At 42.0% G+C, this 15,077-nt stretch overlaps 1 protein-coding gene across 4 annotated transcripts in view; it reads left to right on the top strand.

Moving 5' to 3' along the window:
- The first annotated feature begins 8,056 nt into the window (after positions 1-8,056).
- trps1 (trichorhinophalangeal syndrome I) overlaps positions 8,057-15,077 on the top strand; it is a 219,542-nt gene continuing 212,521 nt past the window's right edge. The window contains exons 1-2 of one of the 4 annotated variants that reach the window (XM_060822824.1): positions 8,057-8,537; positions 14,080-15,017. In XM_060822824.1, coding sequence (XP_060678807.1) covers positions 14,082-15,017 — 936 coding nt within the window. In that variant the 5' untranslated portion in view covers positions 8,057-8,537; positions 14,080-14,081. Of the gene's footprint in view, positions 8,917-9,057; positions 9,321-14,079; positions 15,018-15,077 lie in introns of those variants that run through there. The other 3 variants (XM_060822820.1, XM_060822823.1, XM_060822821.1) reach the window with 3 other exon arrangements.

The raw sequence follows: 15,077 nt of genomic DNA, 5'->3' as shown, positions 1-15,077 counted from the left end.
AGAGGCTGTTACAATTGCAACATTTAAAAGGCATTTGGATGGGTATATGAATAGGAAGGGTTTGGAGGGATATGGGCTGGATACTGGCAGGTGGGACTAGATTGGGTTGGGATATCTGGTCAGCATGGATGGGTCTGTTTCCATGCTGTACATCTCTATGACTCTACGACTTTCATGCCAATACTTGCCACTGTCATTTGACCAATCCTCTCACCTGGCAGCCCTGACTCCAGAGCACTGGTAAATTCCCAGCCTGAGTGTATCAGTTGGGATGTAGGCTCTAATCCAGCTGGACATCTCTCTTTTCTTCAGCTATCCTTCAGGTACGAGGATGACTTGCTTCCACTCAAGGGTTGGGGGGAGGGTGGGGGGAGCAGTGTGTTCTGCAGTGCCTGAATATTTCAATCCTGGAGCCACAGACTCGATCACATGTAGGGCAGCTGGGGTATGAGGATGGGGCGCTGACAATTCTGTGCTCTCTTTCTGCTGCTTATGCTTGACTTCATGTGCTCCGCTCGGTGTCACTTGAATGACCTACATGGATGCTTTTTCTCAAGTTTGTGTGTTCTCGGGCAAGTGATTTCAGTGAGGATTTACATTGTTTAGGGAGGCTTTCAGGATATCCTTTTTGCATTTCCTCTGTCCTCTGAGGAATCACTTGCCATTGCGAAGCTCAGCAGAGTACTTGTTTAGGGAATCTTGTGTTGGACATGTGGACAATGTGGCCTGTCCATTGCTGCTGGTCATGAGTGTCCACTACCTGATACTGGGTATATTGGCCTGGGAGAGGATACTCATGTTGGTACAGCTATTCTGCCCGTGGATTTATAGGATTTTGTAACGGCATTGCTGGAGATGACACTGCAGGGATTTTTGGTATCTGCTGCACATGGTCCATTTCTCTGATACATGCAGAAGGGTGGGGTCCACTCTGTAGACCATGAGCTTGGCAGTGGGTTTTAAGTCTTGAACTTCAAACACTGTTCCTCAGTTATCTGAAGACTGCATTGGTGCATTGGGGTGGATTTTGGATTTCATTGTCAATGTCTGTTCGCACTTAGTGGAGTTTCCTGAGGTGTGGGAAATGATCCCTATTGTTCAGGGTTTTGATTATCAGCCAGTGGGTTTGTCTGTCAGCAATGAGCTGATACAGAACTTTTGTTTCCAGGATGTTTAATCTGAGGCCCATTCTCTTACATACCTTAGTGAATGCATCGATGGTGGTTTGTGGTTGGTCTCTGAGTGTGCTCACTTACAAATGTATATCTGCTTACTGTGGCTCAATGGAAGAAGATGGAGTGGTCTTAGTTCTGGTCTGGAGGCACAGAATATTAAACAATTTCTCACTTGCCGTTTAGGTTAGCTCCCCTCCAACAGGGAGTTTCATGCAGGTGAGATGGAGTGCTGCAAAAGTAATGCAGTCTGGCTTGATCACAGACTGTACTCATATTGGGTCTGTGGTGGATCCTCTGGCCTGTGTGTCATTGTGAAACAGATGGAGAATGGTGACAAATTTCTGTGGGGAGCCAATTTGAGGATATTCCACAATCCCTCCGGGTTGACAGAGTTGAGGGCCTTAATGAAATTGAAGAAGGCCATGAACAAAGGTTGGTGCCATTCCCTGCCGTGTCTTGTATTTACCTCACACTGAAAATTAGGTCCATTGAGCCTCGTGAGTTGCGGAAGCCCATTGAGATTGAGGGAGGGGTCCTCAGTCTCTGGGAGGAGGTGATTGAGGAGGCTTCTCACGATGACCTTTCCTGTGGCAGACAGTCAGGAAATCTCTCTGTAATTTCCACAGTCAGATCTATCTCCTTTCTTCAAGATGATCACATCTGACAGCAGGAGTCAATGGCTGAAGTTTCTACATTTTTTATCTTTTGTTAACTCAGGAGCCAGTAAGGTCAGTTGCAGTGTCCAACTGCTGCTGAGATCAACGATATCAGGGCAGAGTGAAAACCAATCTGATTCTTTTAATATTTTTCCCTTCTTTGAGATTTAATGTTCCATGGCTACAATATAGTCGGACACCAGAAAAATATTTGAATTGGACAGTGATTCTTTTGAATTTGTTAATGGCCATAATTAGAGAATGAAGCTAGTGTCTTTTTTTAACAAAAATTAAATCTCTAAGATAATAAACAATTTTTTAACACAATGAAAAATTTCTGGTGTCGACCTTTGGCTCATACGGGATATAATTCTGTATTCAGCACTTTGCAAGCTTACTTCTCATTCAGCACCAATTTACTTCAGAATTTGAAACTTATTGGACTGAAACAAACCATATGTTCACTTAGTGAGTAATGAGCAGAAAGGTATGCATTTATTGGTGTGGTTAACGTGCCAGTGAATGTTTGGGTGCAAAGGAAGAATTGTTACTTAAACAAAGAACAGAAAGGTAGCTCCATGCTTCATTAGTAGATAAAAAGCAATAATTGTTTTAAGTATATGTTTCCCAATGGGTTATCTGGTAAGCATGCTGTGCCGTATTATATGAAACCATGCAGACCAGATGGTTTTGTCTCTAGGTTGTGCTGAGTTGGATTATCTCAGCCAGATCACTATTTGGGGTGCTACAATTAGCCTCAATATCACTGAACTGAGGATGAGAAGCAATAAATGAACAATTTTCCATTTAGTTTGATGTCCTGCTCACAATGTCAATGGATTTTTGTTAGTGTTTGACTCGGTCTCCACCCTCAAAAGTTGAATAACCTGCCTGTCATCACACATTAAGAAATGTGACCAATGTATATGAAAATGTACTTTGGAATAATGCAAACATTTGAATGTGTTTTTTTTTCATTAATTATGATTACTTCTTTCCATTTATTTTTGCCTTCTCCTGCTGAAGAGGTCAAACATTTGGTTGACTCATTTCAGTAGTTATTTTGGTCATTGTTAGGATCAACTGTGGCTGAATGGGTAGCACTCTTCCCTCAATCCAAAGGTCAAGAATTCAAGTTCCATTCGAAAGGTTTGTCCACAAATTTGAGGATTGACATGACAATGCAGCACTACAGGAAAACTGTGTAGTTGGTCCTGGTTGAGAGGTTAAGGTGAGGCCCTGTTTGCATACTTCGCTGGAGATATGTGGTAGTACTATTTCGAAGAAGAGCAGGTTCTCCAGTGTGCTGGCCAATATTTATAAGTTAATTAAAATCTGGAAGATCTGGTCATTAGTACATCATAGGATGTGGCAGCTCACTGTGCATGAATTGGTTGTCATATTTTCCAGATTACAGTAGTGACTATATTTTAAAAGTGTTTCATTGGCTGCAAAGATGTCCAATGGTTGGGTAAGGCACAATAAAGTGTAAAACATTCTTTTATTTTTTTTGTGCTCAATTTTTAGCTTCTGATTTGCAGCTCCTATATAAACAATTAGAGTTATTCAGCTGGCAGGCAAAAGTGAGGACTGCAGATGCTGGAAACCAGAGTCTAGATTAGAGTGGTGCTGGAAAAGCACAGCAGGTCAGGCAGCATCCGAGGAGCAGGAAAATCGATGTTTCAGGCAAAAGCCCTTCATCAGGAATAGAGGCAGACAGCCTCCATGGTGGAGAGATAAATGGGGGTGGGGGGGTGGGGAGAAGGTAGCAAAAAGTACAATAGGTGAATTGGGCTGGGGATGGAGGTGATAGGTCTGAGAGGAGGTTGGGGGAAGGTAGAAAAGAGTATAATAGGTGAATGGGGGTGGGGATGGAGGTGATAGGTCAGAGATGAGGGTGCAGCAGATAGATGGGAAGGGAGATTGGCAGGTAGGTCAGGTCATGAGGACAGTGCTGAGAGCTTCATGGCAGAGGAGATGACCTGGGGATTGCAGTGAGAGAGACAGACTCACTGAGATTCTTGTGGAGAGAGGAGGAGAACTTATTCAAGGTAGGCATCCTTGCAAGAGGATTCACAGTGAGGTTAAGATCAACTAGGCAAGAGTGAGGACTACAGATGCTGGAAACCAGAGTTTAGATCAGAGTAGTGCTGGAAAAGCACAGCATGTCAGACAGCATCCAAGAGCAGGAAAATCGACATTTCGGGCAGCACCACTCTTATTAGGCTGGCATGCAATGGGCAAGGGCTACTGGAGTTTTTAGTGTTCTAATAGTATAGACTCAGGCATGATATATGGACAACAGTATCTAACATTGAGAGGAGAGCTGATAGGCCATTGCATATTTCTTTTTGAAACACAATGCCAGTAGTGCAGATTTCTAAAATCCTCTGCCTGTTTTAGAACCATATTATGCATACATTGACTAAATAATCTATTGAGGAATCATCAAGATAAATGAGTGTGGTTAAAATATTAAATAATAGCCAGCATTCACAATTAGGCAATAATTGAACCATAACAGACAAATATATGTATTTGTCTACAATACTTTATATCACAGTTATCAAATTGATGACTGCTGAAACAGGTCTGTGAATGTGTATGCCTATCGAACTGAGTCTTGTTTCATTTAGTCAGTGAGTTAAGTTATACAAAACTTAAATACAAAGGGCTAAATAAAGTTAAATATATCAGTAGCAGGCAGAAGCACGTGAAGCCATGATTAAAGTACTGATTGAGTGATTCTACAACACAATGATAAACATTCAGACTCCTTGAATAGATTCCATAATTGCGCATTATGGATTTTTGCTATCAAAATATCAGACTCTGCCTTTCTGAACATCTGAAATACAATAATATACAGATCATCTTCAGAGTATCCTGTTATTTGAGGATATGTGGGAGGTTTTGTAGAAAGTATTAGTATTCACTGCAATTTAATTGATGGGTTTTGTGAAAATACAATGTTGCCAGACTAGTCTACAGACTCTCATGAAGCAGAGGTACATGAGCCAACACCTTCTCTGTGATCTTTTAGAAACACTAGCCTAAAGTACATCTTGTGACAGCTGATGTTTTACATTTCCAAAGCAACAGCCTTTGGAACATTCTAATAGGTGTTCCCCTGTTCACTTGCATGAAATTTTATTAACACTGCGTCCTTGTGGATAATGTTTTGCAAAAGAAGTTTTTGTTGAAAGAGCTCTCAGTCAAGAAGGATTTATGAAAAAAAAACCTGGTCACAAAACCTTTACAGCATTTCAATGGCACAGATGATCCATGATAGAAGAGTAACTTTTTGGAGCATGTTTTCCAGGGATTGACAGCAAAACAAAAGTTACAACGTGTCTGTTTATTACTTATGCTGTTGACTACTTCATAAAAGTTACCGGATCTGAAGTACACTGGACCCTGGAAAACATCAATTGCTCATTGACAGAATACGACAGACAGAATCAGACATTTTGTCTTCAGTTGCTGTCATTGGCATTTGTTCCTTTTTTATTAACTACTATGAAACTGTCTTTCACCCTCCACCACCGTCAGCGGTAACTTTTTATCGAGACTTGAACAAGCAATTGCATGCCTGATGCAATTGAAGAGCGACCACTGAATAAATCATTGTATGCTTTTTTTCACAATTTTCCTTCTTTATTTCTTGTTTGTTGAAAGTGGTGATATCCAGCAGCATACAAATCCTTTACGAACCAATATAATAGTATGCAACTCTAGGTAAGTTATTCAACCATAGAAACATCACTGTAGATTCTGTTTCCGTGATTATCTAATATACATCTATACATATTCACTTTTAGAAGGAAATATTTTTATTTTGACTACTTCAGAAGGCAGAAAATTTCTTGGCTTATCTGCCTCCCTTGCTTGGGGAGAATAAGGTCAGAAGTAGCACCTCAGCTGTCATTCTAATTGAGATGGGCTGGTTTGGGATGGTCACAGATTAAATAAATTAGTATTTGTGACACACAAAACCACACCTTGGTAATATATCCCCACCATATTGTCATTTTATATATTTATTCTGTGTTGAATGGCTGGTGTTGTGTCACAGTAAAGTGACAAACAAGTGAAGGGAAACTTGTAATTAAAAGCAATGACTGAATGTTAGAGGAGGACAGAAATTACAGGTTAATTCTAGTACACACTATAACATCAGAAGGTGAAGGCAACACGGTCATTTGCTTTGGACAGCACAATGAAATACGAAATATGTTATATGAAGTGCAATTTTGGAAATGTGGCACAGGTACATCAGATGAACTTACAATAAAATATACATTTTGTAGAGTTTTTAAAATAAGACTACACCAACTCTCATTGAAAGCACAAATTCTGCTTACCTGTGATGCAACTACTGAATTCAGTCAGACAGATGTTGCATAATTTTACTCCATACTTATTCCACCCTATGGATTTGTCCTGGTCTGACTCACATTTTCAAATTGTAAGCAATTTGTGGAAAACATTGAATAACATGTATTGTTATACAGAATTTTTTTTAAAAAATTGGTCATATTTTGTTTAAAATCTGTTTTTTTTAGTTCCAATTTTAAACAATCCTAAATCTGGCATCATGTCTGATCTGAACTGTCAATTAATACTGTTGATATTTGTGTCCTGACATTGCATTGTGTTTAATGCCAGTGCAATGTTTAACCTGGTTTACAGCAGCTCAAAAACTTGTCAAGCTCAGGGGCATTTAGAGTCTGTCTGGAGTTCATTTAAATCTTTCTCATAATTTCAAAATATTTACATTTGGAGAGATTCCTGCATTTGCAGGTAGCCATGAAAGTCCAGAGCACTGTCATTGAAGGGGAAATTGAATGTGTCCGGAGGCAATAGAAACTGAGTATGTTCATGTGGAAGTCAACTACCCATTTCGGTACAAAGTTGTTCATTTCGGTTCTTTAAGTAATTTCCATTTGTTCAGGGAAAGGAAAAAAAAACTCATTATCGTACTTGGTACATAATCTTCGATAGGGCTGTCAGTTCACTACACCAGTATTACTCCCCAGTTTACTTTTTTAAAAAAAATCCTTGATGAAGATGGGTGTCGCTGGCTAGGCCAGCAATAACTGCCCCTCTCTCGGTACCTTGGCAAGGTGGTTGCGAGCTTCTTGAACTGCTACAGTCTTTCATGTATAGCCACACCAACGGTGTTCAGGAAAGGTGTTCCAGGATATTAATGGAGTAACAGTGAAGGAACCGCCATCCAATTCCAAATCAGGAACGGGTGTGCCTAAAAAACAATCTAAAGCCTGTGAATACTGGGAATTTGATATACAAACAGAAAATGCTGGAAAACCCATTAGTTCTGTCAGCGTCAATGGAGAGAGAAATGGGGTCAATATATAACTCTTCGGGACTGTTTTTAATACTCAAACCTGTAACCTGCCAACCAACTTTTAGATGTGACAGTATAGTTAGTTTTACATGTTGGTGTACTCCTTTACTTTGATGCCGACTAAAACAGCCTCTTTGCAAAGGGAGTCTAAACAACTGACTCAGCAAATTTCATCTGTCACACGGATTTGCATAGAATTGTTTAACCGCAGTCAGCTCAGATTTGCTTCCGGTTCTAAACAAGCCTGAATATGTCCGCTGATAATTAACAGAAAGACAATGAAGATGGGAAAACTTCGGAAGATGAGCTAGCATTCGAAATAAACATTATCGGAGAATGAGTGGGTAGACACGGATCGTTTATTCACAGGGGAACGATAAACAACATTTAAAATCGAAGATAAAGTGTTGGGAATGTTGTAAAAGAAAGCAGCATAGGGCGTGGACAGATTCAGGGCGTCGCTGGCATCAGTGTATAAAGATGGGTTCAAACACCTCCTGGACTCCCAGGTGACAGCGTCTTCCTGAGAAGGATTAACATCCTGAAAAAAAAGGAACACGCCATTCCACATAGTCCAATAGGAACTATCTCTTCTCGGAAAAAAAAGTTATCCTTACTTGAATGCAAATACCTGTTTGGGGATACTTCCAATCGTGGGGATATTTCATTCTCTCTTGTCTCTCAGGTGAAATGTTCCAAAGGTAAAAGTTGACAGAAAACCAGTTTCTTATCTTTAGGGGCAAACAATTTTACAAAATTGCAAATTTCGTGGAGTTCCATTTTGTCAGGAGTATTTTGGTTGAAGATTATAAGTGTGAAAGGAAGCTTGGTGTCTGCTACATGAGATCAAAAGGAAAGAGCCTGTCATTCAGAGACGACACCGCTCCGAGAATACAGGCTGAGGTACAGACTCCGACTGTCTCGCCAGCTCTAAACCAAGGCAGGGAGTGAGGACTCATGACTCAACGTCCTTCAATGACAGGTCAATTGGAAACAGCGCTCTGTCACTCTGCAGTTGTTACTCCGGGCAGCGAAGAGTTACTGTGATATCAGAGCAGACACAATCTCTGATAAGATCAACACTTGATAGCGAGGGAAGGCAAACTTATATCTCCGTTACAAGTAGTTTTATCGGGAGATGAAACTCTTAGTGGCAGAACAGGAAATGGTCACGATACTATAAATTATCATCAAAAGTTTCAGTTAAACCGGCTCAAATGTATACTTTATATAACTACGGCTTTTCCGTTAAAATGCATAAAATTGAGTTGTTGCTTCTAAGACTTGAATTGTCAAAGTGTTAATCAGCTCAGCGAAAGAGGCGACGGAAGAATAAAGGTAAACGCTTAAGTTGAAAACAATGCTCCTTTTCTTGTGGCAAAGATCTTCCCCCATGAGCAACAGTTCAGACGTGATTTCCACACAGATAACCCGCCAACAGCTCTCTCTTTCGCTGCAAGATCGCCCGGCGCTGGCTCGCTTTTTTTTCCACAATCAGCCTGGTCTTTTCTTCGGCTTCAGAAAAGAAACGTGTGGCGCCCCCTTTCCCGGGAGAGAGTGAAAAGGGGAAAGAGAGAGAGAGAGAGAGAGGGAGAAGGAGAGCAAGAGCAAACATTTATTTTAAAAAAAAGCCGGAGAAGTAATTCCGGGAAGGCTGCGTTCTGTGTGAAGGGAGCGAGGAGGCCTGATGGCGATGATCACAGCCCATTGCTGGTGTGTAAGTGTGTTGTGGGGCGGCGCGGAGCAGGAGGCATGTCCGCTGTTTGTATTCGCGCTGAATGCTGTCTTGAAATGACGTAATGCTTGAAGCCGGGGTCCTGACAAACGATAACATTTGTGATAAAGGCCGGACTGAACCAGAGCCCCTTTCCTCTCAGACATATTAAACACACAGACAAACACTACACGCACACACACACACACACACAGACACCTTCCAGCCAGACAGACACAGGCAACTCAGCCTGCGCCTTCCCTTCTCTCTCTCTCTCTCTCTGTCTGTCTCCCTCTCTCTCTCTCTCTCTAAAATCTCACTCTGCAAAAAAACTCAGACGGTTCATGGCTCTCCCCAAAGCTCCACCATCTTTCCAGCTGCAAAGATTATTGCCATCAAATCAACAGGTAAGAGAGAGAGAGAGAGAGAGTAGGCGAAAGACAACCCCCGAGTTTGAAGGAACAAAGATCTCTCAGCGATTTTTTGATTCGGTTTGCACACGCTGTGTGTCTGTGTGTGTGTGGGGAAGGGCAGCGATAGTTCGCAGGTTTTAAGTATTTGTGTGTATCTGTTAAGATAATGCATTGAGTTTTGTTCAGTCGACAGCTCTGCGTTTTTTTTTATTTCGAAAGAATGAAGCAGAGTTCTCAGATTTCACATCCATTCCCATTTCCCGTATTTGTTGGGTCGAGAGGTCACCCGAGCAGACTTGAGAAATGGTTCCTTGTACGTGACAGTAGCCTGCAGTAGCCTTTGGGGTCAAGTTTAGCAGAGGAAACGATGATTTCAAGTACGTTTGGGATACTCGCCGGCTTTCGCCTCTTTGTGTTGTGTGTGTGTGTGTGTGTGCTGCTACCGCGCCGGAGACTTAGCGGGAAAGTGGGAATAAAGACATGGATGGCGTTCGAAGTGTCTTTTCAGATCCAGATGTCAGTGAAAGATTTCGGTCTCTGTGTGTCTGTAGCGTCAAGAAAGTTTCTGAGTGACGTGGCCGAGGTAACACGGGGAAGTGCATCTGAGTGGGCTATTTAATTTCCATTTCTCCAGGCTGCGCTGTGGATTTATAAATATAGATTTACATTGTAAAGATCCAGTAGAGATCTCCCAGCAACACCCCCCCCCCCCCCCCCCACCAACACACACACTCCCTGTGCAGCCTTTCTGAGTCCATTGCGGCCCATCTGGCGGGATACACAAGTAACATGGTTGGAGTAAACTTTCCCCCCCCCCCCCCAAAGTCGTGTTAAGTGTGTGCGTGCTGCTGCGTTGAATTGTCTCTGTGTATGTGGCTAGACACCATCCTCCGGTGGTTTGACTTCTCCAGACAGGGACTTTCAGTTTTTTTTCATCCCCTGATGTAATGCCAAGTGAAGCTTTTGAAAGTACAGACAGAAGTAATTGTAGCTGTTGACTTTAAAGAGTTGCCTAGGCTGACACGGGCAGAACGGGCCGTTTGCGTTACCTTATCCACACTCAGTAAAACGTGGCTTGTGATGGCAGTTAGTTTCGGACGTGTCCCCTTAAAAGTGCTATTAAAATGTTTCCTGCTGATTCAGGCTGGATGGTCGCCGGCGAGATCTGTTGAAAGCAGATTTGCGTTTGCTCTCGCGTTTCATCCCACCACAGCCCTGACACATCTGGCTTTTGCTATGACTTTTGCATTTATTAGCCCTGAATGTGAATATAAAATTGTCGTTTCTCCACCCTCCCAGACAATAACTTATTAGTTGTTGTTTTCCACTCTGCAAGCTAGTTGGAAATTCGTGACACTGTTACTGCGTGTTCCTCAGTACCGATTAAGATGTTTTGGGACTTCAAAACCTAATTAATTCAGGATTTCCAGGTTTCCTTAACAGGGGAGTTAGACCCAACCTTGTTGCCAGTTACTTTTTCCACTCATGCTCTTTCCAAAGGCGTTTCATGAGAGTCACTATTGTGTCCAGCAAGAACTGCAGATGTAATCACTTAACGAAGCCACTCCAGAAGGGTTTTGTCACTCAAAGAGTTACAAAACTGTACATGGCACATAGGAACAGCAGGGCTAATCCGGTAAAATACCTCCTCGGGGCGTTTACCATTGACGTGAAAACGTTGATATCTGGTCAAAGTTTTACAAATATTTAAAGGTATCACTGAGGCCGAAGTCGGGGTTGGTTTAAAGCTTTCAATTGTGTTTGGAGAACTCTGTGAAACTGGCTTGGGCGAAAAAAATGTTCACTGCCTTGAATGGGCCCGGACTGTTCAGAATACTGTGTAAAGTGAATGTCACGTTTGCATTCACATGAACTATGAGCCCATTGAAGTCTGATCTCTTTGCAAGTCTTTGTGTCCTTATCACAGGAAATGTTGCGGAAAGCAGTTGTTCAGTCGAGTTCCTAGCACGTGTTGATTAACGATTCTTGTCTCCCCGACGTGATCACTTCTGGCTGAGCTTTCATTTGAGGATCAGAATAAACGAAACGGTCTCAGTAGCAAATTCCCCCATTCGCTCGAGCACATTACAGCAATAGCGTGTGGCATTGTTGGCAGATCGGTGGGCGAGCTTGCAACAATCATTCAGCTACGAGGAATATTGTGTGATTTGATGTTATGATTAATGGCAAGTTTATACAGTGCTTGATCAGATAATGAATACAGGCATCGCTGGGCCAATCTGGCGTGTGTGGAATGAGCAAAACCTTGTATTGATTTACTGTCGAGATCTGTATTCCACTTTAGCAGACCCCCTTAGCGTTGCAATCATATAAATTAAACCACGATGAAGGTCTGAAATAGTGAAATTCAGTAACTGAAGTAATATTGTTCTCGCGGGTGGAGAATGCAATTTACTTGATCCACTTATCACAGTCTTAATCTTTAGATTGTTTGTTATAGGGGTAGCTCTGACACCTTTCTACTCAGCATCAACAGTTATGAACACATTAAACTTCGTTAAAACATATTTCATTTGGTTCGTAATTCTGTTTGTGAATCCCCCTTCTAAAGGCTGCATTAGATTACCACAAGCTCCTTTTAATTGCAAACGTGTTTGTGTAGATATAATTGGGAATATCAGTACATTATGGAGAACAATGGTGTTGTGCGCACTTAATTGCAAAACACGATGAGTGTGTATACTTTAATCATGTGACTGGCTATTATTTCAGTGTCCAGGCCAGAAGCAGTTTGAAACTTGGGCAAAGTTTGCATAAAGGGCCAAACTAGCATTTGTTCATATTCGGCTGAATGGACAGAAGTGACCATGTAATTATTGTAATGGCAGTAAACGTAGAGTACTGAAAGTAAGCACAGTGTACCGAAAGTTAAGGGCTGTTCTTGATGGAATTATGGTGCCAAAGCAGAAAAAGTTGGCTGTTTTCACTCGAAACGGTGTAAATTCCAACTTAAAATAGTCTGGCTGTCATTCTAAACCTGTTGACTTTCAGTCTACAACATCAGTTCCTGGACGTGCACACTATTGCACTGAATATTCGTTCCAGTTTAGGCCATCTGCAGAGATTTATTGGCACCAATATAAACAAGAGACGCTTGAAAGTTGTGGAATATACCAATTCTGGGATAATCGTGGTGGAATATCCGAAAAGAAGGTTGAAATAACTATTTGAATTTTTTGTTAGGTAACAGATCAAACTCGCAGAGATTCGAGCTTTGAATTCTTCGGAAACCTTTTTTTGTGTTGTGGTAGTCACATTCATCTAATAAAACTTATTTAAGCAGATGGTCTATGACGTTCTTCCAAAGCTGCTTTACCGAGTTACCCATTTTATTTGCAGTTTCTGGCTTATTGTCAGGACACGTAATGTAGAGAGAGAGAGAGAGAGAGAGAGCGAGAAAAAAATCCCTGGCTGGCTTTTTGTGGCTGACGATTTTACTTCTGAGTAGCTAAACGTTCCTCGCGTTAACAAAGTAGATTTTGTTACCATCAGTCCTGGAAATTTGCATCAAAACAGTATCCGCCAAGAAAAGACTTAAAGTTGAAATCCACGTCAGATCACTTTTTAAAAGGTAGGCCCAGTCAGCACCGAATGGTTGTTTAAAGGTGTTGATTATTTTTGAACAGACATCTCTATTGAGGAGACTTACATTGTCCCTCCCTGTTACCGAATGAAGAATAGTGTTTATTATTCACATATTCCACTGATTTATTCAAATTAGTACGGGAGCTGGAACATGTTAACTACTAGTTACCACAGTTATCGTCACTGAATAGGCAGTAGTTGCCGGGGACAGCGAGTTAAGTCAAACTTATCGTCAAGGTATTTGTATGAATTACCCTGCTGGTTTTATGAATACCTTTGAAACTACCACAAATGCCGTCATATGAAGTTAACAAAGCAGGGCAAAGCTGTGCATGTTCCACAAGAGAAACAAGTACAGCTAAGTTATTATTTTAGGAGTACAATGATGGAGGGCTGTATTCGTGAACAAAATCTCCACCTAATCAGCCATTCACAGGATTTGATTTACTTGTTGTGAAAAGGACAATCTTGTAAATTCTTTAGAAATATAGTTGGAACTGCTGCAAACTAATCTCTTGGAATAATGATGGTGGCAGATTATAACTGTCGGTGCCTAATACATTGAAACCTCGGCATCTTTGCCGATGTAAACGTTAACAGAACATTCCATTGACCTGATAAAATTTCTCCAATCCAAAATTTATGTGTAAGGGACACTGAAATATTATGTACCTACACACAACGACGTTGGATATACATGACACTGCAGTCACATTCTTCGCAAGGAGACTACAGTAAACAGATGTAGTGTTAGCTTGATTGTGAGTGCTTTGAAAGATGCAGTGATATCTCCTTAAGAACCCCCTTCCCTCTCTCATCCTTTTCTGTCAAAACTCGACAATAGATTCGTCTGTATAAAACTTGGGCGGGTCTGTCTCGTAAACCATCACAGGGAAAACATGTAAACAACCACAACAAAAGAATGTGCAGCACTTTAAAAGAAAACGGGTTAGGATGAAACTGGAGCAGAACTAACACAGAGGGGTTCTAGAAAGAGGCTTGAGTTATGGCAGAAATATGAATCCAGGTGACAGGAAAACTGACTTTGTGCTGTTAACAAAAATAAATTATGCAAGGAGCAACCTCCAGTGTTTCAATTCTCTTAAAGAAACATGTTCTCATTATGTGTTCTTTTGCTTCCCCACAGATATGGTCCGGAAAAAGAATCCACCACTGAGAAATCTTGTGAGCCAAGGCGAAAGTGAGAATTGCCAGGTCTCTCAGCCAGTAAGTGCCGTGAACCAGGAGTCTGCCGAAAGCTCCGGACTCCGGGATCCCATGCAGGAACACAGCAACCAACAAGATGCATTCGAGTTAGTCAACAAGGAGGAACATTGTCTGCGTGTCACAGACGTCGCCGGCATCAAAAGGGACTTGAAAAGCCCCGCAGTGGGCGAAGGGAATGGCTTTAATTATGAAAGCCACAAGAAGGGAGGAAATGTTCCATCCTTCCCGCAAGATGAGGTGACAGACAGAAATATGTCTGCTCTCTCATCTCAGGCTGCTGGTAGAGTCTGTGAGGCCTGGAAGTCTCCTTGCAGATCAGAACCAGATGATGGCGATGGCAGGAGCCGCAATGTGTCTGGAACCCTCTCGGATTTAAACCACAGAGCTCAAACATCACCCAAAAGTGGGCGGGAGAAGGGGCAGCTGCTACAGGGTGAGCCACCTGAACGTCCCAACTCCAGGCCGGGCTCGGTGCCTTCAGAAAACTCTCAGGTGCTTTCAAATGCGGGTGTTGCACTTGATCAGACAAAGACAGAGGAGCTGACCGACAGCTCAGACGCAGCGCCTCTGACTCCCGAGCTGCAAGACTTCAAATGCAACATTTGTGGTTATGGCTATTATGGCAACGACCCAACCGATTTGATCAAGCATTTCCGCAAATATCACCTGGGTCTGCACAACCGCACCCGTCAAGATGCGGACCTGGACACCAAAATTCTTGCATTACACAACATGGTGCAGTTCTCCCAGTCCAAAGACTTGCAGAAACTGAGCCGAAATACAGGCTTGCTTACTGGGATGTTACAGGACCTGAGTACTCAGCGACCCGCCATGTTAAATGGGACCTACGATGTACATGTAGGTATCTTCTAACTTGATCCCAGCCGACTCAAGGGCAGGATTTGTACTATTAATAGT

Source organism: Hemiscyllium ocellatum, chromosome 4 (genome assembly GCF_020745735.1).
Source record: "Hemiscyllium ocellatum isolate sHemOce1 chromosome 4, sHemOce1.pat.X.cur, whole genome shotgun sequence".
Lineage (NCBI taxonomy): Eukaryota > Metazoa > Chordata > Chondrichthyes > Orectolobiformes > Hemiscylliidae > Hemiscyllium > Hemiscyllium ocellatum.
This window is presented reverse-complemented; position numbering and strand designations above follow the sequence as displayed.